The sequence below is a fragment of the Manacus candei genome, unplaced genomic scaffold (genome assembly GCF_025592945.1).
Source record: "Manacus candei isolate 608988 ecotype Guabito, Panama unplaced genomic scaffold, ASM2559294v1 h1tg000059l, whole genome shotgun sequence".
NCBI classification, from domain to species: Eukaryota; Metazoa; Chordata; class Aves; order Passeriformes; family Pipridae; genus Manacus; species Manacus candei.
The window spans coordinates 2,192,422-2,220,162 of record NW_026138107.1 but is presented as its reverse complement, the minus strand read 5'-3'; the positions used below and the strand labels follow the sequence as shown (position 1 = coordinate 2,220,162).

The following is a 27,741-nucleotide window of genomic DNA, read 5'->3' as shown; positions in this document are numbered from 1 at the left end:
AGGCCGTTTCCTCTTGTCCTATCACTTGTTACCTGGGAGAAGAGATCACAACTTTGGGACATTTCAACTAATTGTTGAATTGTAGAATTAATCCTCACACCAGGTAGCTGGCAGGCTATTTTACCGTGCATTTGGGCAGTGCTACTGTGTGTGATAATTTCTTTGGAGGATTGAACAATAATTTCTTCATCCTGAGCTCTCTTTGGTCTTCTTTTCTCAGCATTATTTTGTGCCTACTCCGGAGCAGCTCTTGCTAATGCCCTCTCTGTGGTAAGTTTGGGCCCTTGTTTTATAATTGGGGTTTTTTTTTATTTGTTTGTTTGAGCCATGTTTTGGTTTTTTTCTGATATAATGTTGAGGAAATCCCTCAGAATTCTCTATGTCACCTTTGACAGCATTGAAATGAGAATGCTGCAGCCAGTGACAGGTCTTGTACAAACTCTGTGTCAGCTGAATTGTGCCCTTGGAGACTCCATAGCTGATAATAAGATTTCAAAGACCTTTGTATCATGTTATCCACAGCAGGGTTGTGCATGTGTATGTGAGTTCCAGCAACAGCATATGGTTTGAGATTAAATGTTTAGTTGAGCAATATCTTTTAGCAATTCCCAATGGTCTAAATTTTCACTTTCTTCTTCCAAGGTCTTTCTACAACTACCCCTACAGACATTATTAAAGTTTGAACTGGATGTAAGAACTAAAATGAGGGAGAGACTGTTCTCTTAAGTACAAAGTTATTATATTTGGACAAATCAAGAAAGGGGTGAAGCCAGAAATGCCAGGCTTTGTTTCTTCTTTAAGATCTGAGAGATTAAAGCAAAACCATACTTTAATAAAATTGATTTACTAACTTAAAAGAAAATAAAGAATAAAACTAGCAGCTTCGTGCAATAAATGTACTCATCTGGCACCCACTCAGTACCATGTAGGTCCCTGCAGATGGGCTGCTTTAAGCACACCTTCTTTTGGGATGCATCAGGGAAAAAAAAAGGACATCCACTTTTTCTCCCTGTGATCTTGCTTTTGGCAGACATCAGGTCAGGTCAAGAGGTGGGGAAACAGAGAAGGATTCGGGGTTGGATGTAATGCCAGTGACACATAGTTGTTGAGGAGAGTGAGTGAATAACACTCTCAATACATGACATTTTATAGAGCGGAGAGGGTAGAATTTGGCTCTTTTATTAGAGAACTTAAATGTCCACCAGTGAGATGGGTGTCTTGACTTTCATTCCAGTCATCAGAGCTCTGGAGCCTGATTCAGTTGCTTCAATATTGGTATCAGGTGCCATCCAGCACCAAGAGCTGCACCTCCAAAAGGACTGAGGTCTTCAGTGTCGGCTGCTTTGTGTAGCCCCACACACTCCAGACAAATTAGATACCTCTGTGTGAGCAGCTGAGTTGACATTTGGTAGCAAAGGAGCTTCCCAGACTTCCAGTGACCAGAAGGAACCTTGCTCACACGTAGCCTCCACCGCCTGCATCTCTGGATTCAGACAGGAGAATTCTGTATTGGGGGTGGGTCAGGAATACACATCCTATTACACCCTGCCCTCAGGGAAAGCTCTCCCAACTCCTCAGATGCAAGAATTTAGCCACAGGCAGACATAAGAGGGAAAAAGCAAAAAGCAGTACCAAAATCACCTCTGTGTCTGTTTTCTCTCCCCCCAGCTCGGGCTGCCAGTCTGCACCTGGCCTTTCTGCCTGTCCGCGCTCCTCTTCCTGCTGATGAACTCGGAAAACCCAGCCATCTACAAAATCCCCCTCTCCAAAGTCACCTACCCAGAAGCCAACCGGATCTACTACCTGAGGATGAGGAGAAGGGCCTCGGAGAGCAGGAGAGAGGAGCAGAAAGGGAAGGAGCAGAAGCCCCCCGACGACTCAAAAATAAGCACGGGAGGCACCCCCCTGTGCACCCCCAAGAGCCGCCACGCCCACTGATTCCAAGTATCCACAACTGCACAGTTCTGGGGCAGCTTTCCAGACATCATTCAAGCACACAACACAGCCACAAACACCACCTTTGCCAGCGGTCTGCAGGCTGGGGATTCAGCATTCCACAGTCCAGAGGGAACACGGTTTTGCCCTTGAGCTAAGCTTTACAAAAAGCACTCAGGTAACATAATAACAGCTGCCTTATCAATCCACATGCTGTTAACTTGAAAGTGACCTCTTATCAATAATAATTATAAGAATAGGCAGAAGAACATTAAAGATGACAGGAGGCTGTATTTAATTTCAGAGATGTAATTTAACAAAATAAGTATGCTGAGAAGGCGTTGGTGTCTAATAATAATAAATAATGTAAGAACTACGTCAAGAGCTGCACTTCAAATTAAGAACATGTGTATTTGAAAGTGGAATAAACAGACTGATCTCTTCCTCTCTTGTGTCCCATCAATGTCTAACCCTTTTAGTACCTCTAGAGATGCAACACACACAAGTAAATATTCTTACGGCTTGCATAGCATTTTTGGTGCCATCTCCTGGCTCCTTGTTAAGTGAAGGTCTGAATATATATGCTTTAATCAGACTGGAAAAGAGAGTAGCTAGAAATGATCAAACATTCTTCTTTTCCTTGAATAATTTCCTATCTTACAAATAGATCTCTTTCCTGCTGACTGCAGGATAGCAAGACGGAATCCCTACGTGCATCCAGTGGGAAATAGGAAAACTCCATGTAAAAAGTGAGATGAACATTTACTGCTGGTGGCAGTTACTGAAGTTCATTCTCTCCCTTTCCTGTGGGAGCAGATCCTTTCCATTAATCCATGAGAAATTAATAAATCAAAGGTTCCCCTTGATGTCTTTTGGGTGTCAGATTGGGGTCTTCACATGTTTCAACACTGCCAGTTTATGCTTCCTCTAAGTCCTTAAAACAGGGGAGCACCAGTTGCCCTAGGGAGGGCTTTTCTTGGGAACCTTTTCCAAAACCTCTGCAGAGGAAGCCTGCCAGAAAAGGCTTCCTCATTCTAAAGTTGTTTTAAATGATCAGTTTAAAATCGCGCGCCCAGAGGACATGAAAATTTAAAATCCAAAAAGACTGTGCGACCAGAAACACTCAGACTGTGCCTTTATCACCAGAAAGCAGCAGCAGCAGCAGCATCTGCCAGCCCCTCTAACTGTCCCCTAGAAGCAGCATCCAAGATGGAATTCAACCTGGTGAACAAAACCATACTCTCACTTATGTTCAGGTGCTTTTTGAACAGGTGAGACCATTCCAGGGATGCCTGGTAAACTTTAGGATTCCTCCCCTCTCTGCCAAGATACCCTTTGAGCCAGGATGCCAGCAAAACAATGGGGCAGTCTGGTATGGTAACTACAAACTGCAAGATCATGGGTGTCCCCATGTTTCTGCTGCTGTAGAGAAACAAAGAAAGGCAGAATAAGACATGAGGTGATACACAACTGCCTGAACACCTTCCCCTTATAGCAGTCAATGAAACATGAAGCACATAGAAAGTAGTGGAACCTGTTCATATAATGACAGAATTGTGGAATGGTTTGGGGTTGAAGGGACCTTTCAAGGTTGTCTGGCTCCAACCCCCCGGCCATGGGCAGGGAAACCCTCCACTAGACCAGGTTGGTCCAAGCCCCATTCAATCTGATCTTGAATGTTTCCAGGGAGGGGGCATCCACAGCTTCTCTGGGCAACCTGTGCCAGGGCCTGATCACTCTCATCAAAAACCACTCTTTCCTATATCCAGGCATCTGCTCTGCACAGTTTAATTTAGCTCATACACAGTGAAGCATCAGAGAAAGATTTGAATAGTAGCAACACAAAGTTAGCAAAAATACTGCAAAATACTTCTAGAACAATATTTTTGAAGAAGAACCTCAACTGTGGTTAGTTATGCCCAGCATATTATTTGTTTTCTTAAAAAATAAGAGTGAGGTCCAAGCACAGTATTGGCTATTGGAAAGAATTTGTCATGTAAGTGCCACTGCAGGCATTAATTCCTCAGCCACAAGCAAATCCATCCTGAAATCAATTAGTAAAGCAATTTCTAGGGTTGAAGTCTTCCATAAAAAATAGGGTATAAACAGCTTTATTAAGTCTCTAGCTAATCAAAAGATTTGAGTAACTATAGGCAGTACTAATAATTCTTGAAAACAGGAAAGACAAATCAAGTGTCTCCTGTAAGGGAGCAGCTGACAATAAATGCACTGACTGAAGTTATCAGTGGTAGCCCAGCAGTCTGCTACCTATTGAGTTCTATAACGTTTTTCATTAGGAGAAATAAAATGTACAGTCTTCAGGGAGACTAATAATTTTGAGACAGTTCCCAGAGATCTAACATAAAAGAAGTAGGTCCATTAAAGAAAAAATAAAAGCCTTTTCTATAGCTGGAGTGGTCACTCTGTCCAGCTCACCTCCCACAGAAAATTAAATAAATGCTCCTGTACAAACTAACACCTGGACTGGCAGTGGCATACATAAAAGCAACACCCTGAAAATTTGCCTTCAAAAATCAAAAAGCAGAGGCAAGTGGAAGCAGACTAAGTAACGTGAAGGAATTGCAGGAGAGCTCCCCAGGGAACAAAGAAGACAATTATGTTATAACTGGAGTCCAATGTAAATGCAGTACATATGCTATGTGGTTCTGAGAAAAATGCTTACTTTATTGCTACGAATACAATGTTTCTTACTCTTGTATTCACTCTATACCCCCTAAAAGTAAAAAAATAATAATTGGGTTTTTTCTCTTTGAGAGGAGGTTCACAGCCCTTCTCCTGTGGACATAGGGGCTTCTGTTGACAAGATCAGTCAGAACTCACACAGAAAAACGTGGGTCAAGGCCTTTAGATGTCCTGGCTTGGGTATTGGTGGCTCCAGAATTACTTATCTGTTAATCACTCCTCATGACTAATCAGCAAAGCTGCGCTGAGAGAATGTGGAGGTAACGAGTTTCTCAGTGGGCATTATTTGTAGCAGAGGCCAGAGCCATGCTGTCATACTCACTGGAGCACCCTATTTGCTGGAGCATGATGTTTCCCTCCTGATTCATAGAATCATTTAAGTTGGAAAAGCCCTCTAAGATCATCACCATTCTCCCAGCACTGCCAAGGCCACCACTAACCCACGTCCCCAAGTGCCACATCTACATGGGTTTTAAATCCCTCCAGGGATGGGGACTCCACCACTGCCCTGGGCAGGCTGTGCCAGGGCTGGACAACCCTTTCCATAATGAAATTTTTCCTAGTGTACAATCTGAAATGTCTCCAGAGTGGCACTCCAGCAACACGGGGCCTCGCTACAAGCTGGAAAAAACAACACTCTAAAATTTGTCTGAATAAGACAAATCCCTAAAATTTCCAGCTGCTCGGAAGTTGCTCTGTGCTCCATCTGTGCCAGATATCTCCAATCTGCAACAACAGGCACATTGACCAACACCACAGACTGACTCAGGTTTCCTGTAGATCACTTTTACCAGGGTTACAGAAATACCACCACTCGGAGGGTGAGATCTATTTGCTGAACACTATCCCCTCACTTCCCCTACAACAGTTTTAATTTGGAAGATGGAAGGAGTTCAAACAGGAAACAAGCTCTTGGTTGCAGTTGATTTTACAGTTCTCAGGGGGTCTTTTACAGACTCCTGCAGCTGTTGCCACAGCTGGAATTCACACACCCCAGGGGTGGGATAAGAAGACCTGGGGAAGCAAAGACCTCTGTGGGAAGCAAAGGTTTCTTCCGCCACTTTTTGCCTGGGAATGAGTTTGGGAATCTTTTGCTACTCACTCAGCAGCTCCTGAGCACACCCAATTACCTCAATGAATTTAAGTAGCTTAAGCTCTCATGGAACTGCATCCTCACATCCTTCTCCAGGGACAGCCCTCTGCATAGAGAGTTGAGGCAGACCCAAATCCCTGCTCCCAAAATGTGCAGCTTCACACGGCACAACAGGGTTGAAGCACCAAACATGTGTGAAAGCCCTTCCAAAAATATCCAGCTACATCACCCACCCAAAATGCACAGGTTTTCGGGCTGCTTAGCACATCTCAGCATCTGCAGATTAAACTGTGCTGTGCACTGAATTGCAAAAGGCAAAGACAGAGAGACAAAGACATCCTTGACCCGTGCAATTTAGGATGATCTGGAGCCTTTTTTCCCCTGCACATCCCAGCCTGCGCCTGACCTTGCTTCTCCACACTTCCCTCACTTCAGCTTAGTGCTGACAGCTCTGTTGCTCTATCATCCACAAATCTCTGCTCTGCAAAACCACTCAGCCAGAAATCAGGCAAAGACATCCTGGTTGTGGAGGAAACCAAAAAGGCAAAGGTGATGACAAACTGTCAGCCAACAATGGTTTCTTACTGTAGTCAAGTGAGTTTATTTCACTTGTGCAAATTAAATCATGTTTAGGCCATTTTCCCTCCCCAGAAATTGAGTTATTCTACACATATGGCTTTTTTTTTTCTTTTGTCTACTGCAAAATGTGCATCTTTACTGCAAATGGGTTTATGCCTGGGTGTGCATGTGCATGAAAATGTTGCTCTGTACTGCTCTGTACTGCTTTCAAGATCCCATAATCATCCACAGCCAGTGAAACTTTTCCTCTATCCTATTATTTTCAAAAAGTAATTTCAACTATTTATTTTCAATTTTTTCCACTGTTTGATGGTTCATTTCTGGATGCCAGCAGTCCTCTTTCTCTCGTTGATCAGATCTGCAACCCATGCTTATGTACAGCATCTGCCACTTCTGTTAAGAACTACTTGGCAAGAAAATAGTAGGGATTTATAGGCTGAAAGAGCTTCTTGTTGGAAGTATTATAATATTCTGCTCTCTGCTAAGGCCTAACACATTCATCTCCTAAAATGTATAGGTTTGTGAGAATGCATTATTCCCTCAAGAGAAGGCACGCCCTGGGTGAGAGTCACAACCGTATCATCAGGCCAAAAGATGCAGAAAGGGCAGGAAACCTTATTAAGCTGAGAATAGATGCAGGGAAGTTGAGGGAATTGACTCTGAAAATGCAAAAGTGAATGCAGAAGCAGAAAAACACCTTGCCTTGTGCCATAGAAATGAGGCAAGTCATCCCCTTTGTCATTCTTGTGGGGATCCTGCTGCCTTGAGGTGGGTTTGGACAAAGAGCACCTTTGGATTTGTGTATTTCCCTGGAGCCAGGACAACAGGAGAGGGGGTTGAAGCTGAAATTTAGAATTGTTTCAGTTTCCACTCTGTACTGAAATACAGCAGCACAGTCAACCTCAGGCTTCCAAACCCCTCTAAGTATATCAGGTTGTTTCAGTGTAGTGGTTGGACTCAATTGTCTCAAAGGTCTTCTCTGTGTGATTCTAATATGCTGTGATTCTAATATGGGTGATCCAATCTGCAAGGGCCAGAAAAACAAGACGCCTTAAGGTTCATGCATGAGTCAGAGGGCTTTTCTCCCCATCAGCTCCTGGGTCCCAGGGCAAAGAAGCAAAAAGGATCATGACAAGTGCCAGGCATCCTGCAGAACAGATGCACAGGGCAGGGAGAGAAGAGAGGACCAGAAGGTGACCAAACAAGAGGCCAGTGTCTTCCAATCCAAGTGAATATTATCTTCTCTTGGGAGCTAGTGTGCCACAGTAAACAATTGGAGTTAGGATCATGATAAGGGGGAAGAATGATTTCCAGTGGAGGTTCAATAGATGCTTCCGACTCAGTCTCCTTTCCACAGGTATCCAGGCCAGCCTGGAGAAATGCCCATTGCTGACAAGAAGTGATAGCGCTGCCTGGAAAGAGGACTGGGAACACAGAACCAGACAAGAGGAGCCAGCCAGATGAATGCACTTGGCTTTTCTTTGACCTGTGTTTCATTGGGTTTCCTAAGAGAGATGACTACCTGGTCTCTCTTGGGGTCTCAGAGACTTTTCTTAAGCTGGACACCGTGGGCACCTCTCCACTGGTGAATGGAGTGGTGCAAGGTGGCAGGTCCTCATCTCCTAGATGTTGAACCTCCACGTGTTGGCCTTGGCTAACTAGCTTCTTTCCAAATAATTCTCCACTCCCACTGGCAATAGCATTTTGAACAAACACCTTGAAAAATCTGCAGCTGAAATAGATGTGTTGTTTGCTACCCCAGCACTCCTGTGTTCAGAGCATCAGCCTGCAGGAATGGAGCCTGAACCTCTACCTAAAGTTGGCACCTATTTGCCATTAGAGTAGAGAGTTTTTTTACACCCTACTCTGGCCATAAAACATCTACAACCTGCTCTACCAATTCCTGCCCCACTCCTATCCCAGGAAACAGAGACTGTTGCTCTTAATCAATAAGCTGGTTTCCAGGTTTCACTTATGCACCCTTGGAACTGCATAGACTGAGTCAGTGAGTCATGAGTGCATACCAGGATGGACAGAAAGGTCAATGGGTCTCCAGAGCAGGCAGGCAGAGGAGGGAAGTGATGTGTGTTCATTAGGAAAACTGTTCATTTTGGGAGCACGCATCAGCAGCAGTTTACAGAGCAGCACACAAGCCCAGAGCATGGGGAGTTTGAACTGTGCCAGGGCCAGGGAGCCCTCTGAAAATGGAGACATAAGTATTTGCTATGATTTCCATAGCTGCACACATGGCTGTGCTGGAGACACACCACGAGAGGGAGACGGACACCGGAGCAGAGAGTGCTCTGCTCCAGCCATCCCCACAGCCACTTGCTAAACCCCATCCCACTGTCACACAGAGGAATGTCAAATAGCAGCTTTCTCTAGAGACTTTTTGCAGGCCAAAATGCAGGGGTAGAAACTGCTCACACCTTATAAACCCAAAAATATTTCCCTCAGCAAACAAGGACAAGGTTATGACAGACCCCATGGTGCTCTGTGCTGAAACAGATTTTTCCACTCTGCATTTGCTCATAAAAACAAAATGATGAAAAGCAATGTGGCCACAGATTTTGATGGGGACAGACTTGCTCTTCCAGGCACCCTGCTTGTGGGACAGGTCAGTTCTTTCCCAGCCAGAGGAGTTGTTTCCTTAGCCAGCACATGGGCTGAGCATCACTCTCCCTCAATACACCCCGTAGTTATCTCCCACTCCTGCCATACCTCCATTACCACTGCCACCTCTCCACACACCTCCAGAGGAACCACAGACAGCGAAAAATTCTGGAAGTGAAATGGTGGGTTGGGTCCTAGTCAGTCTTACAGCAAGAGACTACACTAGATGGGCTTCAAAGGTTTCTTATCTTACCAGAGCAATTTTAGAGCATCATCTGGTTCTGACACTCTCTCCCATAACAGTTTCCTCATGGACAAGTTAATGGAGTATGAGCTGGATAAGTGGATAGAGAGTTGGACTGAAAACTGGCTGAATGGTTGGGCTCAAAAGGTTATAATCAGTAGCACAAATTACAGGTGGAGGCCAGTCATTAGTGCTGTAATCCAGGGCTAATAAATTTAACACCTTAATCACCAGGGTGTTGGAGCAGAGTGCACCCTTGTCAAATTTGGGGAAGGTGTAACACTGGGAGTAGTGTTGGGTACACCAGAGGGTTGTGTTGCCATCCAGAGGGTCCTCAGTAAGTTGGAAATATGGGCTGACAAGATGCTCATGAAGTTCAGGAAAGAGAAGTGTGAAGTTCTAAATCTGAGGAGGAACAATTCCATGCACCGGTACATGACTGAGGATATCCAGTTGGAAGTGATCATGGCAGAAAAGGCCCTGGGGGTCCAGGTGGTCACCAAGGTAGCCACAATCCAGCAATGTGTCTTTGCAGCAAGGGAGCCAACAGCTTCCTGGGCTGCACTAGGAGAAACATCAGCATACCAAGGGAGGTGATCCTGCCCTTTTACTCAGCACTGGTGACACACATCTGGTGTGTAGTGTCCACTTTGGAGCTCTTCAGCACAGGGCAGGGTCATACCAAGCACATCCAGCAAAGGTCCACCAAGATGGGACAATAAGGAGCCCACAAATATTGTCCACATATCACATTTCCACAGCCTAACCCAGAAAAGGTAGACAAGGACCTGAGTTTTAGAAATCTGCAGAGCTCCATGCAAGGATTTGCTAAAGCACTTGTTGGAGTCCAAGAGCTGATTTAGCTCCCAGCACAGACCTAATCCCTGCAGTACAACCTGAGCTGAGGAGCACAGCCAAGACCAGCAGGAAAAGGCAATCTGCTACCAAGTGGCTTTCAATGCACCTCCTGAAGGCCACCGAGCCTTGAGAGAGGCCTGAAGCCAGAGTGTGTGAAGCTGGTTTAGGGCCCTTAGAGTCTTTCCTGGCACAGCTGCCCTGTTCAGGCACTGTACCCAGCTAATGCAACCAGACAGCTCCTGCCTGGCGAGCTAAACCAGTCAGGGATCATTCAGGCATTTTTCAGGTGCTCTGTCTGGTTGAGATCCAACCACCAACCCCTGTTCTGACCGTGTCAAGTGTTGGGCTTGGTCCAAGGTGTGTTCTCGGAGCCACCTTCCCACAGAGCACAGAGTGCAGAAGAAACACATCAACCAGCTTTGCCAGCAGAGAGCTGGTAAGGTAAGTCACAGGTTCAGATGTCCTAAACCACACAGAACTTTGCTGTCAGACACCAACACCAGCTGCCTTGTCCTCAGCACCAAGTGGTCTTCACAATGATGCCTAAAATCAAGAGGCAACTCACTACTCACCTGTAAGTGTTACCTGAAAGATTAGCTTGCACACCATTCATTAATTACATGGTCACCCAGAGCTGGTGACCCACTCCCAGGCAGGTGACACCTGACAGCTACATAACAGGCACTTGGCACATCTTGATCCTTTGGGCAAAGAATTGCCACTGCTGGTTTGGCCTTTCATCTTTGAATCACAAAGTCCAAATGGCAATAGATACCTACATCCTTGAGTGCCCAGCACTGTAGGTTAGTGATGAGCACCTGAATTGGCATGGATTGAGTTATAAATGGGAGGTTTTATGTCAATGCCACCTTTCTACATTCATCATATAGGGGATCAGTCCTCAGGCAACCAGGAGTGCTTTTCCTGCCTAAGGCACACACCCTCAGGCAGGCATTCCTGCACCTGACTCCAGCACTCAAGATGGGATCTCATCTGGACCTTTCCAGAAGGTAAATTTCTGGAAATTTAGGGATTCCCTGAGGCAGTTAGTACATTAATAAAACCCTCCAACAGCCGGCTGAACCTGGGATCCAGTGAGCCCATCACATGGCAGTGGAGATCTCCACTGCTCTGCCTCTATCTCACAGGGCAGGTTGATGCCAGGGACCTCATTCCCACGCAGGAATCAGCAGACTGTGATCCTGTTACTTATTAACCAGCTCTGATAATCTGAACAATGCATCACTCCAAGATATCCATCACTGACCTGCCAGCCAGTGGCTTTTCTGTGTGTCACTGCAGCCTGTCAAATACCTCATTAAGGCTCCAGAATCAGACAGAGCAGTCCTAAATCTGGTTCCTTTGTACAAGGACACGTGGTGACAGGACAAGGCCCTGGCACAGGTTGCCCAGAGAAGCTGTGGCTGCCCCATCCCTGGAAGTGTCCAGGCTGGACAGGGCTTGGAGCAACCTGGTCTGGTGAAAAGTTGTTTGGAGCAACCTGGTCTAGTGGAAGGTTGTACACCCCCGCCATGGCAGGGAAGTTGTAACAGGATGAGCTTTAAGGCCCCTTCCAATCCAAATCATTCTATGACTCTGTGACTCCCTGGAGGAAAGAACCACAGCATAGCTCTGCAGATGGAGGCAGCACAGCAACAGGTTCTGCCAGTCCCCTGTGCTGCACTCATTGACAAAGAGCATAAAAGAAGTTGTTTCAAATAACTTGAAGCCAGGCCTGAGCATCCCTGAAACAGGAGATATGTGAAGCCTAAAACTCAATCCGAACAGTCTCCCTATGAGGGTCTCCCATCCAAATCACCTAGTGAATTTCCCTTCTTTTGAGATGCTAGGATTCATTTTACCAGCAAGAGAGCAAAGGTAGCCCAAGGAAAACTTAATAGTAAAGGGGAAAAATTTTACTGCACTGGAGTGATGCAGCTTCCCCTGCAAAATTTCACATAATATGTACTGCTGGGTGCACAGTCAGGGGATGACAGTGTCTGGCTCATTCACAAGGGTTAGTGCTTGTCTGATCAGAGGAAGCCTTGCTCATGCAGCAACGCTGACCACTTATGTCACATGCCCCCCTCTTAGGGGAGAAAAAAGTCCATTTGGCTGTTAAAAACACCTCCATCAAAAGAGATGGACTCCGGGAATGGTCATGGTGAGAATAATATCATGCAGATGCTGAGGCTTTTACCATGGAGCTGGAGGAAACAAAGTCACAAAGCTAGATGGGTTCTGGTTCAACAATAAACCATTCTCTCTTGCACCCCGGTGAATTTGCAGGGTTGCCTCTCTAACTCATCACTGTAAAAGAGTCCTAAAGTGAATTATGCCATGGCTTAAATTAGCCTAATAGGTTTCTTAAGTTCAGTAGCTTCTTCTCTGCCCTTTCTCTTATAACTCACTCTCTCAATACTTCCCTCTCCAGCCTCTTCTCTGCCTTTCACAACACTTTCACAGCCTTATAAACCTCTTCAATATGCCACACTTCTGATATTCCAGATTCCTCCAGTGAGCAAGGGAGGGCAGGTTAAAAAAAAAAATTGATTTTCTCATCTAGTTAATTAAAAAAAATTAAACAATGGAAGGTCACCAGGTCTTTCACTGCACTGTGTTAACAGAATTGTGCTTCTGAAAACTACCCAGAATTAGGAAAACTTTGACAGGTTGCTGAACACAAAATGTGCTGAGGCACATTCCCAGGTCGGAGTTTTGAGAGGGAAGGATGTTGAGTTGTGTTGGATAAGGAGAATAATGCTGGGGAGGTTGAGCTCAGGTTCACTGATAGTCCAGCTTAAAGCCTTCAGTCCTTCAGGTAGAGAGGAGAAAGAACTGAGTTAAAGGAGAATTAACAACAACAAAAAAATACAAAGCAAAAAAAAAAAAAAGCAATGAGGAAGAGGCTGTTGGCAAGAGACCCAGGACAGAGCAAGAGGAAAGGTGGAGAATTCAAAGGGGAACCTTCTTAACATTTGCTTGGAGCTCACCAAGTGGGAGGAGAAACAAACTAATTAGTAATGTCAGGACAGGAGCCATGCTAGCCTATATAAGCTGGTGAGACATTTTCTTTTTCCCTACTTTCCTTCTTTCCTATTCAGCAAAGCAACAGCTACCCCTGAGCTCATCAGAGAGGTAAGAGCACTCTGTTCATTCCTTTTAATGCACAGCAGTAAACATGCACCCTGTTACTGACTTACCTGGGTCCTTCCTCTCCCTCAAAACACCTGACAAACAGCATTTGATCAGTCCTGCTGAAGAACTGCTAAGGCTCAGGAAGAGTAGAGACGTTAGGGAATGTCACAAGAATATCAATTATTGAGAAGCTTCTAGCAGGGTGAGGATTTATTAGTACTGCTTAGCCCAGCTGGATGAACCTTTTAGGAAAAAGAGAAAAGGAAAGAAAAATAAAATAACTGGAACTCTTTAACATCTTTTACTGCCTTTCTGCTCTGCAAAATGAAAAATGCCCAGATAGTAATTATACACAGTTAATGTGATGGTGTCTCTGTATTCCTCTGTCCCCGAGAGACAGATCCCTGAAAACTGAATTGCAGATGGGCTTAATGAATATTTGAATCTCAAGGATAAGCTTTCTTTTGAACTAACACTTTGAAATATACCTTCTACGGGAAAACCTGAAGGTATTTTTTTTTCCCAGTGAGGGTCAAGTGCATTTCAGTCTCTCTGTTTGGAGGAGTGTGCTTGTGCATGCTTGTGCTCCTATGCATAACACAACACCAATCCAGCTTTACTGGAAACAGTACACAGCCTGTGCTGGAACTAGAGTTGCTGAGAATATGGCCATTTCCTCCTATTGTACTTGGATGCAGGAATTCCTCTAAAAACAGGCTGCACACAGAGCTGGCTGCCCGCAGACTTCACAGCAACAATTCAGAGAATGCGAGAGATACAATGGCCGCAATTGTGCGGTAGCAGGTCCTTGGACAAACAAATACCACACAGCAACTTAAACCCTCAGAGAAACACGAATTTTGGCAGGGAGAGGGGAGAAATTCCAGAAAGAAGAGAAAGTACTAGGTAACCTTTGCCGCATTTGCAGAGGGAAAAAAAAAAAAAAAAAAAAAAGCCCAGCACCAGCTTGGAAGTGCTTGGGAGTATTAATCAGCCAAATTAAAGACTCTGTTCCTCTCCCAGCTGCAAGCACCACACCGCTCTTACCATGCATAACACATGACGGGTGTGTGACCGGGTTTGTCTCCACTTCAGCAGGTGAATGAAGGAGTGTTTGCGGGCCCTGATGCTGTAGGAGTGCAGCTCCAGCGCGGAGCCTGCTCGGCGGCAGCTTTAACGAGGCATTACTGGGATGCCGTGGGTATGGCATGGCATGGAGGAAGTGTGCGCAAGTGGAAGGAAAATTGATTTAGGGAGACACAAAGTTGCGTAACATCAGTACTTTGGCTGCAGGACATTTATTAACTTTGAAAAGACGGTTAAAAAACCCCGATAGATTAGAGACTCGGCCCTGTGATGATTTCATCTGCATAAAAGGGGAACATCTTTCTTTTTGTCTTCTGTTTTGTTTCACGGGAAGCTCTCTCTTCCCATGGAAAAAAATTAGTTTTAAATAGTTCCTCTGCACTCACAGCAGAGCACAAATCAGTCCTTGCACCACTGGGATGAAAATTACATTCAGACTGGCTCTGCCCGGGTCCTGCTGCTGCTCCTGTATCTCACCAGTTACACACCAGTACTGGGAGCCCCCACTGCACGCCTGCAGCACCTTTCCAGAGCTTATGTAAGATGAGGCAGTGTGCTTTGACCTGTCTGAGGACAGGACTTGGTCTTCAGTTAAGAATCTGACATAAAAAAAAAAAAAACAAAAAAAACCCCAAAAAACCACTTTCCCAAACTAATAGAAATCAGGAATAATTAAAAAAAAATTTAGCAAACTCACCACCCTGCAGAAGCCAAGCAGTTTGTTCCCAGCTTCTCTGGGTTCCTTTTATAATTATTTCTATTTCCTTCCTTTGTGCACTAAGAAAAATAAAAGGCACTTTGAGTGAAAACCACATGTTATCATAACTTCAATGGCAGGTCTTCAAAAGACCTGCTGCAGACTGGCCTTCATGCAATCCCCATCAGAACATGCACACTTGAGTTTGAACTAATATTCAGGCATTACTGTCTTAAAATTCTCTGGGCATCTCCATAATTCTGAGAGAAGATACCTTTTGTAGTCTCTCCTTTCTCAAATACCTGCTATCACCTAATCCCTAGAACAAGGTAAAGTGTCAACAAATCATTAATCTGAGCTTACACAGCAGGTACTGCTTTGTAAAGTGCCAAAAATTATTAAAAATGCATGAAAAATTCTATGCTGGTTCCAGTTTCAAGGTGATTCACCACATCTTTATATTTTCTTTGGACAACTAAGTAGAAATAGTGCAAGTCCTCCATGGTCTGTGTTTCTGAACACATGGGACAAGCCTCAAGGTGGTGGTGACAGCCAAACACCCTCACACAGGAGGCAGCCCCCAGGCAGCACCTGGAATGTGATTCAGGAAGGCCACAAAGCCAGTGGGGCTGGATCTGGGTCTTTACAGTTCCATGAAGACCCTGTCAGAAAACAGAGGTCCTCCTGGCCTACCCATTACCCACCAGGCTGCTCTGCAGCTGAGGAAATTGTTCCATAGTGATTTTATTCTCCCTTAGCATATATATAATCATAGAATCAGACAATGTTGAGGAGTTGGAATGGACCCTAAAGATCATGTAATCTCAACCCACCTTGCCATGGGCAGGGACACCTTCTATAATCAGGGAATGGTTTGGGCTGATAGGGGCCTTAAAGATCATCTCATTCCACCTCCTGCCATGGGCAGGGACACCTTCCACTATCCCAGGTTGCTCCAAGACCTGTCCAACCTGGCTTTAGACACTTCCAGGGCTGGGGCAGCCACAGCTTCTCTGGGCAACCTGTGCCAGGGCCTCACCACCCTCACAGGGAAGAATTTCTTCCCTATATCCCATCTAACCCTGCCCTCTGGCAGTGGGAAGCCATTCACACTTGTCCTGTCACTACATGCACTACTGAACAGATAGGAAAGGTGAAACCTGATCCCTCTCCATAGACAATCAACCCCTGATAGACTGGGACTGTCCAGGGGCTGGACTAGATAACCATTAAAGGTCCCTTTCAACTCAGAGTACTCTATGATTCTATGATTCTGTGACATAATGAACATGAGTTTGACCAGCACTGCTGGCCAGAAGGTAGCTGTGATCACCCCACAGTCCCTGAGACTTTGGATATTCCAGCAGGACAGATGTGCAGAGTACTGACACAGCCTCCATCAGGGCTGAAGTTTGAAACAGCTTAATGGAAGTGACTCACCGGGTCACCTGGTGTTTTTGCCATGCCAAGTGCGTTGAGCTGACTTCATTCCTGCCCATGGGAACCCAGAGCAAAGGAGTTCTGCTGGCTCAGTCTTGCAGTATGCACTTAACTGCCTTTATATGGCAAAGCAATACATCAGTTTTTGACAAATTAGGGCCCTCAACTTGATCTTTTTTTTTTTCTCCACTGTGCAAGTGGGTCAGTGACTCCACTGCTTCTTCACATGTACATTGCACCCCCACACTGCAGCACCCTGATCCAGGTCCTCGCTCAGCATGCAGGGAAACACCTTGGGCGTGGGTCACACAGCATCACTCTGCATTGCAACAGGACTTGGCTTTGCAGGTTAGCAACTGGGAAAGCCTAACTAAAGAGGAAGATTCTTTAAATGGAAAATGTAAATGCACTTTCACCAAATGAGGGGCATTTATCTTGGCTGGAAATTTTGATTTAACTGAAAGTGCATCCAATTCACTTATTCCATTATTTCAGAATAAAAAATGAGAAAAGTGAAGGTTAATGAATCAAGGTAATGAATTATAAGTGAGCCAGGAAAAAGCCTTCCAGCACCAAGACACCATCCCTAGAAACACTTTTTTTCTCCTTTTCTTCCTTAACCTTTTTATTTAAGGTCCTTGCCTTTGTGTCCTCCACAGAGTCAAATTCAACATTCTTCTGCATACCAGTCCTGTAATCAGCCTCTCATATGGAACCTGTCCTTATATTAGTTGGGCTCTTCTGGAAAGCACTAAATGTCTGTTTCCTATTTGTGCAGATATTTACTACATCCTGAAAGGTGACCACCGGTCCTCCTGTAGCACACAGTAAGAAACTGGCAAGGACGTGCATTAACAACCCATTCCCCTACACAGACTCGGAGCTGCTTAACCACAAGTTTGGGTCTGGAAGTGTAATGCCCAGGGGTGAGGCTGCTTAAGCTTAGTTGCCCAGCACCTGTGTTTCTGAAGTTTGGATTCTCTGCCTGGGCTACTAGGAAGGCTTTTACTGAAGTTTCAAGTGAGTCAAGGACTAACTCAATATTTATGTGTTTCTATCATCCTATTTAGACTATCAATCCCCTCCCTAAATTCATTACTTTTTGCACAAACCAGTACTCACCAGTGAGACCTGAAGCAGGTCTAGTTCTGTATTCACTCAACAACACACCTTGTCTTATGTTTTCTTTGCCTTGGTAATTACTAAGAATTAGTCCTACTCTTCAGGAAACAGAGTATGCTCCAGGGAAAGGTTTGGCTGCTCTTAGTTTGCTGGCTTCATATTGAGAATTGGCCCTTAGACAAATAACAATTTGGCTATAGGACACTGTTCTTAAAATCCAGTGTTTACAGTTAGGTATAAATCTCTGATCCAGAGACTTACAGCCTGAGTAAACCTGTCTGAAACTGTATGAGGTGCCAAAGGGTTTTCCAACAGCTCCTTATCCAAAAGGACTGTGTCCCATAGGGGACCCCATCTCTGCCAGCCCTGCGTGGATACCCAGAACACCTTATTTAGGCCTAAACATCTTTTTTTTGACCTATAACAGTCCCCTACCTTATTTAAATCTTTTTATAGTACCTGCTAAATTTAATAGGTGTCTTTTCATTAGTCCCTTAGGGCTTCTTACTGCAGCTTCCAACACGTGGTCCCCTATCTTGTCTTGGCAGAAAACAAAGCAACACGACTGAGGTAGAGTGGAAATCAAGCACTGTGAATTTGGCCTTTAGGCTCTTGAGTCAGTGCTGGGTGTTTCTAAAGACAGGCAGCTGAAAGTGTAGTTCTTTTGAGAAAAGAAATGTATGAATGTGTGTGAGTAATGAATTAAGGCACCATGAACATCCCTCAGGCTAAGCCTGTGCTTGTGAGGAAGGCTGAACTGATCCCAGAGACCTATAAACCCAGCTTTAGGTGCCTGTTATTGATGGCTGATGGACAAATTGAAACTGGAAATACAAATTACACAGCAGAGGAAACTTAATAATTAAAACACCTTCTTATATGGGATGGATAGCTCTATCAAGCTGAATCTTGAGGCAGACTTCAACCTCTGTGAAGCCAGTGTCCTCTAATGCTGTCTTGCTCTTTTTGAAACGACCCTTTAAATCAAGAGCTGCTTGATTTCTAGAACACCTGGTATAGCTGAGAAGGGTTTCAAAATTGGGTAAAACACCATGACAAAAGGGTCGGTCATTCCTTCTGGTGTTCAAATCTATGACTGCGTGGAATTCTGGAAGGACAGAGCATAAGTTCATGGAGACACGAGAATCAGGTATCTTCAGAATAAGGATTTTCCTCTTTCTGGCCCCTAAATAGCACAAAGTGAGCAATAATATGTGGTAGAGAGAATAAACAGGGACTAGTGAGAGGCATTACAACAAACTGTTTTGTTTTCTTTTTGCCTTAGATTTTACCAAAGGACCAGAACAATAACATGGAAAACATTGTTGATGTCAAGATAGACACCATGGGGGAGAGAAAGCCAGTGAAGCAGAATCCTCTGAGCAAAGGTGGAAAGAGAGTCTGCAAAGCTGTTGGGTACATCACTGGAGACATGAAGGAATTTGGAGCCTGGCTAAAAGGTAAAGCTCCTTCATCATGAGTAATTAGGGGATTCCAAATAAAAAGTACATCAAAGGAGTAATAACTAACTTCTCAGCTATGTGACTCAGGTCAGAGTAGTATAGAAACTACATTTAGCCTGATTTATATCTGTTTTGTAGGTGGAAAAAAATCAGCTTTGTGCAGAGATTCACATACTGCTTAAATCTTGAGGATGTCTGAGATGACATTTACCTCCCAACAAGCCATGTACAAACGGAATTTAGTCCCACAGAACATAGCCCCAGATGGTTATTCTGTGCTCTGCCATTCTTCATAACACTCCATGTCCTTTCAGCTGAGCAGTTTCTGTCAAGCCTATTGCCACTGTGAAGTTAAATTACACATAGGTAGGTGCGTTTGGTCCCCACAATAAATCAGCAGTGGGATATTCATACGATTTGCCATCTGAGCCACAGACATCATAAATTAGCTGGTTCATATGAATCCGGTGCAGGGTAGTTTATAACACGGGGTTCTGGCAACCATGCTGTTCATCTCAGTTTTCCAGCTGTAAGGCTGCAGTATAGACCATAATAAATCCCAGTCAGGTTTTGCAGTCTTGTTGATTCATTGCTTCAGTTGTGCTGCCAAGTCCCACCGCCAGAACTCTTCCTGAGTTTCAAAAATACATCCCGGAATCAGCACCATCTGTGTGCCTTAGGGGGCTTGTTTTATTATTTAATTTGCTGTCTTCCAGATAAACCTCTCATGATCCAGTTTATTGACTGGGTGCTGCGTGGGATATCCCAGGTGATGTTTGTCAACAATCCCCTCAGTGGGCTGATTGTCCTTGCTGCCTTTGTGCTGCAGAACCCTTGGTGGGCACTCACAGCGTGTTTGGGAACAGTTGTCTCAACCTTAACAGCACTTATTCTGGGTCAGGACAGGTAAGTCCATCCTTTTCCCCCTCAAAAGCAAGTGGTCACTTCAGTGCTGACTTACGTGTTAAACACATGATATGGATGAGAAGCCTGGACTTTGTGGAAGGTGTCCCTGTCCCTGGCAGGGGGCTGGAACTAGATGATCTTTAAGGTTCCTTCCGACCCAAACCTGCTATGATTGCATGATCCAGCCTTCACTGGCCATGTGTCTGGTCAAGCAGGACCAGACAGATCTTCCCACCTGTTACAAAGGGACAGTGGACATACCTACTGAAGTGGCTGAGGGCACCTGGGATTGAAATGTGCGAAACTGAATGTCAGTGGATGAGTCTGGGCAGGTCTTCACCACACAGAGTCACAACTGCTTGGGGAGGGAGGGGGAGATGCAAGCAAAGCCTTCTCAGGTGAGAAGATTTCAAGGTTAGCTTTCCCCTTCCCACAGGTCAGCCATAGCAGCCGGCCTGTATGGATACAATGGGATCCTGGTGGGATCACTTGTGGCCGTCTTCTCTGCTAAGGGAGACTACTACTGGTGGCTCCTGCTGCCCGTTACACTGCTGTCCATGACCTGGTAAGTCAGATGGCCCCTACTCTTCTTTTTCCAACCCATGAGTCTCCACACTGAGACTGAACTGTTGTATTTCTATGCAGAGCCCAATGAAAGGAAATACGACTAACATACTGCTAAATCCATGCTATTATTTGCACTTTTGAACTCAAATGTAATCCAGAAACAAATAAAAATACCCACATAATCACAAATAAGCCCAGTGGGGAGAAGGAAATCAATGGCTGATCACACGTAATTCAATACCCTAAATGGGAGTCATATCGCTGTGATGAATCAATTCATTTTTGTTTCAAGAGCAACATTATTTTCGCCATTCCCCATTGTCATCAACCACAAGTGTCCCATCTATTTAAGCCACCAAATAAAAATGTCATGAAAATTTACTTCTCCAGGCACAGAAGCTGTTCAGTGGTCCCAAGGCATGATGGTTGACGCTAATCAAAACAAACAACTAATAATACTTCACTCATATATATATGACAAAATAATCCTCTAGGTAATGCAGCAGCAAAAAATTTTGAAAGCTGGCCTTTGACCCCAAAATGTCTAGTTGCAGATTGCTAAAACCACGCATATAATTTGTCTGCCTGAAGTTCATGTAGTCTTATAGTCACTTCGATGTCACCTTTTACTTCTGATCCACAAGCTTGAGCAAGGGCACACAGCCACGTTCACAGTTCACTCAGACCTGGCAAAGGTGTCCTGTATTGGGTCCAGTTCAAGTGCTGGAAGGAAAAAAGGTGAACACTGAGACTGAGCTGGGGAATACCTCTATTAAATCACTGGATCCTGTCTCCTTCATGCTCACCGAATTCACCATATATATTGTATAACATGACAGGAATCTAGACATTTATAACTGCCTTGGAAAGGGCAGGATATTTATGCAGTGACCCTGTCATGTGTCTGATTTGATCAGAAAGATTGAGGAATTAAATAGCTTAAAAAAAATAGACTGCAGTGGGGTTTATGGTTGGTTTTGGCTCTGGTAGTTTTTTTGCCTAGCTGACCAGCTTCTAGTGAGACCATTTTATTCTTCTTTCAGCCCCATTTTCACCAGTGCTTTAGCTTCAGTCTTCTGTAAGTGGGACCTGCCTGTTCTCACCTTGCCTTTCAACTTGGCCTTGACCCTCTATCTGGCTGCATCAGGACCACACAACCTCTTCTTCCCTACAACTGTCATTCAGCCTGCAACAGCAACACCAAACATCACCTGGACAGATGCTGAAATCACAGTGGTAGGTTGTCTTAAAGATAACAGTCTTCTTCACTTACAAATAAAAACACCACAGAAATATATTACGTTCCTTTGTAGGATCCCAGAATGGTTTGGGTTGGAAGGGACCTTAAACACCATCTCGTTCCACCCTCCTGCCACGGGCAGACACACCTTCCACTAGCCCAGCTTGCTCCAAGTCCCGTCCAACCTGGCCTTGGACACTTCCAGGGCTGAGGCAGCCACAGCTTCCATGGGTAACCTGGGCCAGGGCCTCACCACCCTTAAAACCAAGGGCTCTTTCCCAATATCCCATCTAACTCTACCCTCTGGCAGTGGGAAGCCATTCCCCCCTGTCCTGTCCCTGCATCCCTTGTCCCCAGTCCCTCTCCAGCTCTCCTGGAGCCCCTTTAGGCACTGGCAGAGGCTCTCAGGTCTCCCTGGATCCTTCTCTTCTCCAGGTGAACACTCCCAGCTCTCCCAGCCTGGCTCCAGAGCAGAGGGGCTCCAGCCCTCAGAGCATCTTTGTCACTCTGGACTCATCCCAAAGGTCCACCTCCCTTGTTACTGCAGTATGGCCTGGCAATACAAAATTTGGTTCATAGAATGGCTTGTTATCCAAGATGTAAATGTTTACTCTAGGAATGAACATTTTGATAGCTGAAAAACACAAATCCTGTTGGTATCTTCCATTTGCAGTTGGATCTGAATCTTCAAAGAGTCTCTAGAATCTAATTCCCCTTTTCTGTGGTAGCTGATCACCTCCCCATAGCTAAGGGTGTGCTGAGACTTCCAGTTAACTCACAGGGTAATTTGGGTTTTTCACACAGAGTGCTTACAAAATTGCATTTTCCTAATTAGACATGAGCAAGCAGATATTACTATGGTAGAATAGTTACAAATGGGTGCAGGCACACATTCATACATTTTTAATTTATATTCAAGTCAGAACTTCCCAAAGAAACATTTTATAGTATGACACTATAAACCATATAGATATGAGAGTAACTGCTTTTCCCCAAGGCTCAGCAGACTATTTTGAGGGATTCCCAGGGAGTGATTAAGAAAAGGGAAGTTAATTGACACTAAATATCAACCCGAAAGTGACATTTCAGAACACTTACCATGGTGCATAATTTTATGGGGGTCATAAATGGAAAAGTGCCTCAAAACCATCTTTAAGCTGTGACCAAGCTTGTGGGTCCCTGTCCCACCAACTCAGCAACTCCATTCACATTCCTCGTGAATCCCAAGAGAGTTTCAGGTATATAACTAAACTGAGAATAAAGCCTTTCCTGAGTTAAAATCTCATTATTCTGACCAAGCCATTATTGGCCATATCACCCTTGGATCTGCCCAGTCAGAGGGGAATGTCCTCTCAAAGGCATCATCTACCTGAGCACTTCCGTGCCCTGGGCTCCCTGTCATGGTTCATATGGGTATGTAAACATGGCCAAGTCAGCAGCAGGTGCAGATACAATGAGTAAACCTTTTCACAAAATATTTATGTTTGATATTAGACCAAAAACCTGGCAGAGGAGCTCGTGGCTAGGGAACAAGTCATGACTCATTTCCGTTGAAGGGGCAACCCTGTGGAAATGCCCTGCTGTCTCCCAAGAGGCATCCAAATGCTCCACTTAGAAAGACAAACTGCATCCAGCAAATGCCAAACACGAAGCTGGCCAAGAAAAATAGGTTAAAAACCAAAAAGTTACAATGCTGATAATAAATAACAAATTGTCTTGTGGGGTTTTTTTGTTGTTGTTGTTGTTGTTGATTTTGTGAGTTTTTTTCAATTCTTACAGCTCCTGCAATCCATTCCAGTCGGTGTGGGTCAGGTTTATGGTTGTGACAATCCCTGGACTGGGGGAATCTTCCTGGTGGCTTTATTTATCTCTTCCCCACTCATTTGTCTGCATGCAGTGATTGGCTCAGCAGTGGGGATGCTGGCAGGTAAGGACTTGAATTGTGTCACAGATTTGTACAAAAGCATAGAGAACAAAAGAGGAACTGCAATAAGTAGAGCACTTACAGTCACGAGTTTTTCTTCCATTGGAGAACAACTACTTGAAAACAAAACACACATAGACTTCTGCTTTAAGAATTCTTTTGATTGACTTCCCCATTCTCTTACCTTGTTTTATGATGGTGAAAATCTTCAGAAGTGTGTGTTGGGCTGAGATGAACTTTTACCATGAAATACTTAATTTCTGGATATATTCTGGTGGGTTTAGGAGCAGACTAATAAAAGTCATAGCCATCAGTGTGGATGTGTGGGCACCAGGGATGCATTTAAGGCTCACACACGGGCTCATATGTCCGCTGTTGAAATCAGATCACCAAATTCAGCTCAGGGAAATTCTGCCATGAATTCATCAGATTAAAGTGGCTTTGGCGTTAGACTGGAACAACACGACCACAAATAGGAACTCCACGCACATATGCTGGCTAGAACCCTTGAAGAGCTGGATTCCTGCCATTCCTCAGCTGCTTTCACCTCTTTGGCCAAGGAATGACAACATCTTCGGCTTATTTTTTTCCAGGGCTGAGCTTGGCAACACCGTTTAGCCAGATCTACTCCGGGCTGTGGGGCTACAACAGCTCCCTCTCCTGCATTGCCATTGGGGGCATGTTCTACGCCCTCACCTGGCAGACACATCTGCTGGCAATTGCCTGCGGTAAGTACCCGATGTGTTCTCACCTCAGCCACTCTTCCTTTTGAAGTGACTCGAGAGGCATTTGTAGCAGAGGTGGATGGAGCCGGATGGGCACCTCCAGGCAGGCAGATGGACTTAGGTGAGACTGACAAATGATGGAGCCAGGTGTTGGAGACGTGGCTTTAAACGTACCCTGACAGAATAAAAGCTGTCCTTTTATTTTCAGCCAAGAGCTGTGTTTAAAAACAAGAGATGTGATCAGTGGACACTGATTAACCAAGGCCTTTGAAACTGGGCGATTCGTTTTGAGACGTTAATTGTGTTTGTTCTTCGGTTGCTCGATGAATCATGGTGGGTTTTCCAATCACAGATGCCAGCTCAGATTCCTTCTTTGAAGAAGGACATACCTAAACTTTGAGAAAAGTGGAGCTCAAGATCAGTCCACAGCTGTAGTTAGACAGTACACATTCCCCATTCTATTGAAATGGATACCAAGGGCATGAGCTAGGTAACACAGCATGACTGAAGAATTATTTATAAGGCAGTTCCATATGAAATTTCAATATCAGAGTAAGCTGGGAGTGAAACTGTTGTTCATTCAGTGCTCATATAAAAAAGATTTAGCTTTGTATCTCATTGACCCACCTTCAAGCCCCAGAGGCAGGACAGATGAGGGTGGAGGGGTTATTTTCCTGTTTAACCCCATCCATCAAGCTACATACTTTCCATGTCAGTGCATTTTTCAAAAGCCTCTGATTCCTTAGCACATTTCTCATCACTCCAGTTATTTTGTTTGTTTGTTTGTTTGTTTGTTTCGCCCTTTCCGTAGGCTCCAGGCTGGAGGGGACACAGTGCTAAAGAAAGAGCTGTTGAGGCAGGGTCATGATCACTGGTTGAGCTACCCAAGGCAGGGTGAGAGATGTTGGTCCTTGCTGTCCTACTCTATGAGCAACTGAACTCACCAGGAACTACCTTTCTTTTTCACAGCCCTCTTCAGTGCCTACCTGGGAGCAGCAGTGACCAGCATGTTGTCTGTGGTAAGTAATGTATCAGTTAAGGTCTGGTTTCTAGCAAGAGATCTGAGCACTGATCTGTGTTTTTTCCTGGCTTGTCAGGCAAAACACCAAGATGTGGAGAGGAATTCAGCCAAAGGCAGAAATGGTCCGGAAGAGGGGTTATTATCTGCCCAGGGGGGTGGTGTGATTCCCATTGGAATAGGTCACTTAGAATCATCACTTACGACTTTTCTTCCTCAGAGTTTGAATGAACTTCCACAGCTCAGCTCTCAACACTTATGAGATCACAGAGTCACAGAATGGTTTGGGTTGGAAGGGTCCTTAAAGATCATCTCATTCCACCCCCTGCCATGGGCAAGGACACCTTCCACTAGCCCAGGTTGCTCCAGGCCCCATCCAACCTGTCCTTGGACACTTCCAGGGATGGGGCAGCCACAGCTTCTCTGGGCAACCTGTGCCAGGGCCTCACCACCCTCAACTCTCAATTCCTCCCAGTATCCCATCTAAACCTGCCCTCTGTCATTGTGAAACCATTCCCCCTTGTCCTGTCACTGCAGGCCCTCTTCAGCTCTCTTGGAGCCCCTGAAGGCACTGGCAGGCTGCTGTAAGGTCTCCTCTCTTTCAGATATTTACATTTCTATACTTCATGCCTGATACGATTGAGAAAGGGCACTCCACATGTGCAAAGAAACACTACATTTGGGTTTAATTCCCTTTCTCAATTGCCAAAGGACAATCAGTACAACAGCCCAGGGAAAAGCTGAATGCTTCTGGTGTCCATTCCTGCCTCATGTCCACTCACTCTTGCCTCATGTCCCTCCAAGACCAGGGTAGATGCACAAAGAGAAGGCAGCCCTCTCACCAGAGCTGATAGATATTGCAGGCTAATGCACAGTGTCAAGATCTCATAAAGAAACTCTGTCTCCCTAGGGGAAGGCTCAATGCAGAACCAGGTCTATACTTCCTTGAGAAACCTTATTCCAAAGCGCCTGGCTCTGGGTTTTATTCAAATAAAAGAAAGACATAATGAATAGGTGGTTTGCTATTTTTTCTTTGCAGTTTGGGGTACCATCAGGAACCTGGTCTTTCTGCTTGTCTGCATTGACTTTCCTGCTAATAACCACGACCAACTCTGCCATCTACAAGATGCCACTCTCCAAAGTCGCCTACCCAGAAGCCAACCGAGCTTATTATCTGAAGATGAGGAAACATCAAAGGTCTTCCTGCGAGGCATAAAGACCCAAGAAGAGAGATACTTGGCAGACTTTAAGGCAAGACCACAAGGTGTTTCCCCAATAGACTGTGATTTGTGTGCTACAGAGTCAAACACCACCTTCTGAATGGAGAGACCTTTTCCACCATGTCTTGTTTGTTCTATTAGAACAAAATTTCTATTAGATATGACTGTGTTGGAAGGACCTTTTCCAAGACCAGCCTGTAATGATTTTAAAGCACATATGTCTGGAAAGACACTTGAATAATAAAACAATGGGGAAATCACTTAGAAGTTGTAAAGAAAAATCTGTGAAAGTGAAGGCACAGCAATCAGATGTAAAGCAATGAAGAGGATCTTTCAGCATCTGAGGGAACTCCTAATAAATGGCTAAAACCACCTTATGACAGCAATAGGATGCATCTTAGATAGCTTCATAGTAGCAGAGAAGTGGAATAAAGAGTACCCTTTGTCAAGTATGAAATAGGTGGTGAAGAATTCTACCTGGAGGACCTCTTGAGCCCCGTGGAGAGAAATGTGCATTAGCAGCCACCAAACATAAGATGGGGATGATTTTCATGATTTTTGTGTTAATCTCATGATTTTTCTTAATACTTGAGCCTGGTGATGGGTTAACAAAGGAGGGGACGGCAAAAAAAAGTCACTGCTGTCCCTTTCCTGTGCAATAAAATGGGTCTGTTCAGTCTATGAAAAGTAGAACCAGTTTGAGGTGATCTCCTTGACCTCCCTCCCTGCACTGTCCCCCTCAGACCACCGATATCAAACACAGCAAAATGCTGCTCTGTCCCAATCTCCTGCTGGTGCTCAGGGGGGATTTCTGGCTCTCTGCAGCTCCCTGACAGGAGAGTGGAGCCTGGGGAGGTTGGGCTCTGCTCCCAAGGAACAAGGTGAGAGAAAACATCTTCAAGTTACACCAGGGAGATTTAGGCTGGATATTGGGAAAAAACTTCTTCACTGAAAAGGCTGTCCATCCCTGGCACAGCTGCCCAATGCAATGTTGGAGTCCCCATTCCTGGAGGGATTTAAAGGCCCTGTGGAAGTGGCATATGGGGATATGGTTTAGTGGTGGCCTTGGCAGTGCTGGGGGAGTGGTTGGAGTGGGTGGTCTTAGAGGTCTTTTCCAACATTAAAGATTCTATGAAGCTGCTGCTCTGCCATTTCTCTCTGCCCCCCAAT

At 44.9% G+C, this 27,741-nt stretch overlaps 2 protein-coding genes and 1 long non-coding RNA gene across 7 annotated transcripts in view; 2 read left to right on the top strand and 1 right to left on the bottom strand.

Moving 5' to 3' along the window:
• Nucleotides 1-2,361, top strand: part of LOC127478287 (urea transporter 2-like) — a 301,778-nt gene extending 299,417 nt beyond the window's left edge. For both annotated transcript variants that reach the window (XM_051803727.1, XM_051803725.1), the window contains 2 exons: nt 221-270; nt 1,669-2,361. In XM_051803727.1, the coding sequence (XP_051659687.1) occupies nt 221-270; nt 1,669-1,938 (320 nt within the window). In that variant the 3' untranslated portion in view covers nt 1,939-2,361. The remainder of the gene's footprint in view (nt 1-220; nt 271-1,668) is intronic.
• Nucleotides 2,362-12,858: 10,497 nt separating this feature from the next.
• Nucleotides 12,859-27,446, top strand: SLC14A1 (solute carrier family 14 member 1 (Kidd blood group)). Of its 4 annotated transcripts, none has more exons than XM_051803742.1 (9): nt 12,859-13,163; nt 18,794-18,968; nt 19,688-19,877; nt 20,314-20,442; nt 21,488-21,680; nt 23,464-23,611; nt 24,202-24,336; nt 25,303-25,352; nt 26,391-27,446. In XM_051803742.1, exons 2-9 carry the CDS (start codon nt 18,821-18,823, stop codon nt 26,565-26,567), a joined length of 1,170 nt encoding a protein of 389 aa, XP_051659702.1. In that variant the 5' UTR covers nt 12,859-13,163; nt 18,794-18,820; the 3' UTR covers nt 26,568-27,446. The 4 variants fall into 4 exon arrangements, with proteins under 4 accessions (XP_051659702.1, XP_051659703.1, XP_051659705.1 ...); XM_051803743.1 differs by lacking the exon at nt 12,859-13,163 and adding an exon at nt 16,250-16,265; XM_051803745.1 differs by lacking the exon at nt 12,859-13,163 and adding an exon at nt 16,449-16,486.
• LOC127478309 (uncharacterized) lies at nt 14,749-16,158 on the bottom strand. The gene is made up of 3 exons (XR_007907169.1): nt 16,107-16,158; nt 14,947-15,026; nt 14,749-14,848 (listed from the first exon to the last, which is right to left on the bottom strand). It is a non-coding gene; the product is annotated as an uncharacterized LOC127478309 (long non-coding RNA).
• Nucleotides 27,447-27,741: the final 295 nt, after the last annotated feature.

Bases quoted from the DNA above. Each gene is read 5' to 3' on its own strand.
- SLC14A1 (XM_051803742.1), top strand. From the start codon at position 18,821: ATGGAAAACATTGTTGATGTCAAGATAGACACCATGGGGGAGAGAAAG. The intron at 20,443-21,487 runs GTAAGTCAGATG...TTCTTCTTTCAG, and splicing joins ACACTGCTGTCCATGACCTG to CCCCATTTTCACCAGTGCTT. The intron at 23,612-24,201 runs GTAAGGACTTGA...ATTTTTTTCCAG, and splicing joins AGCAGTGGGGATGCTGGCAG to GGCTGAGCTTGGCAACACCG.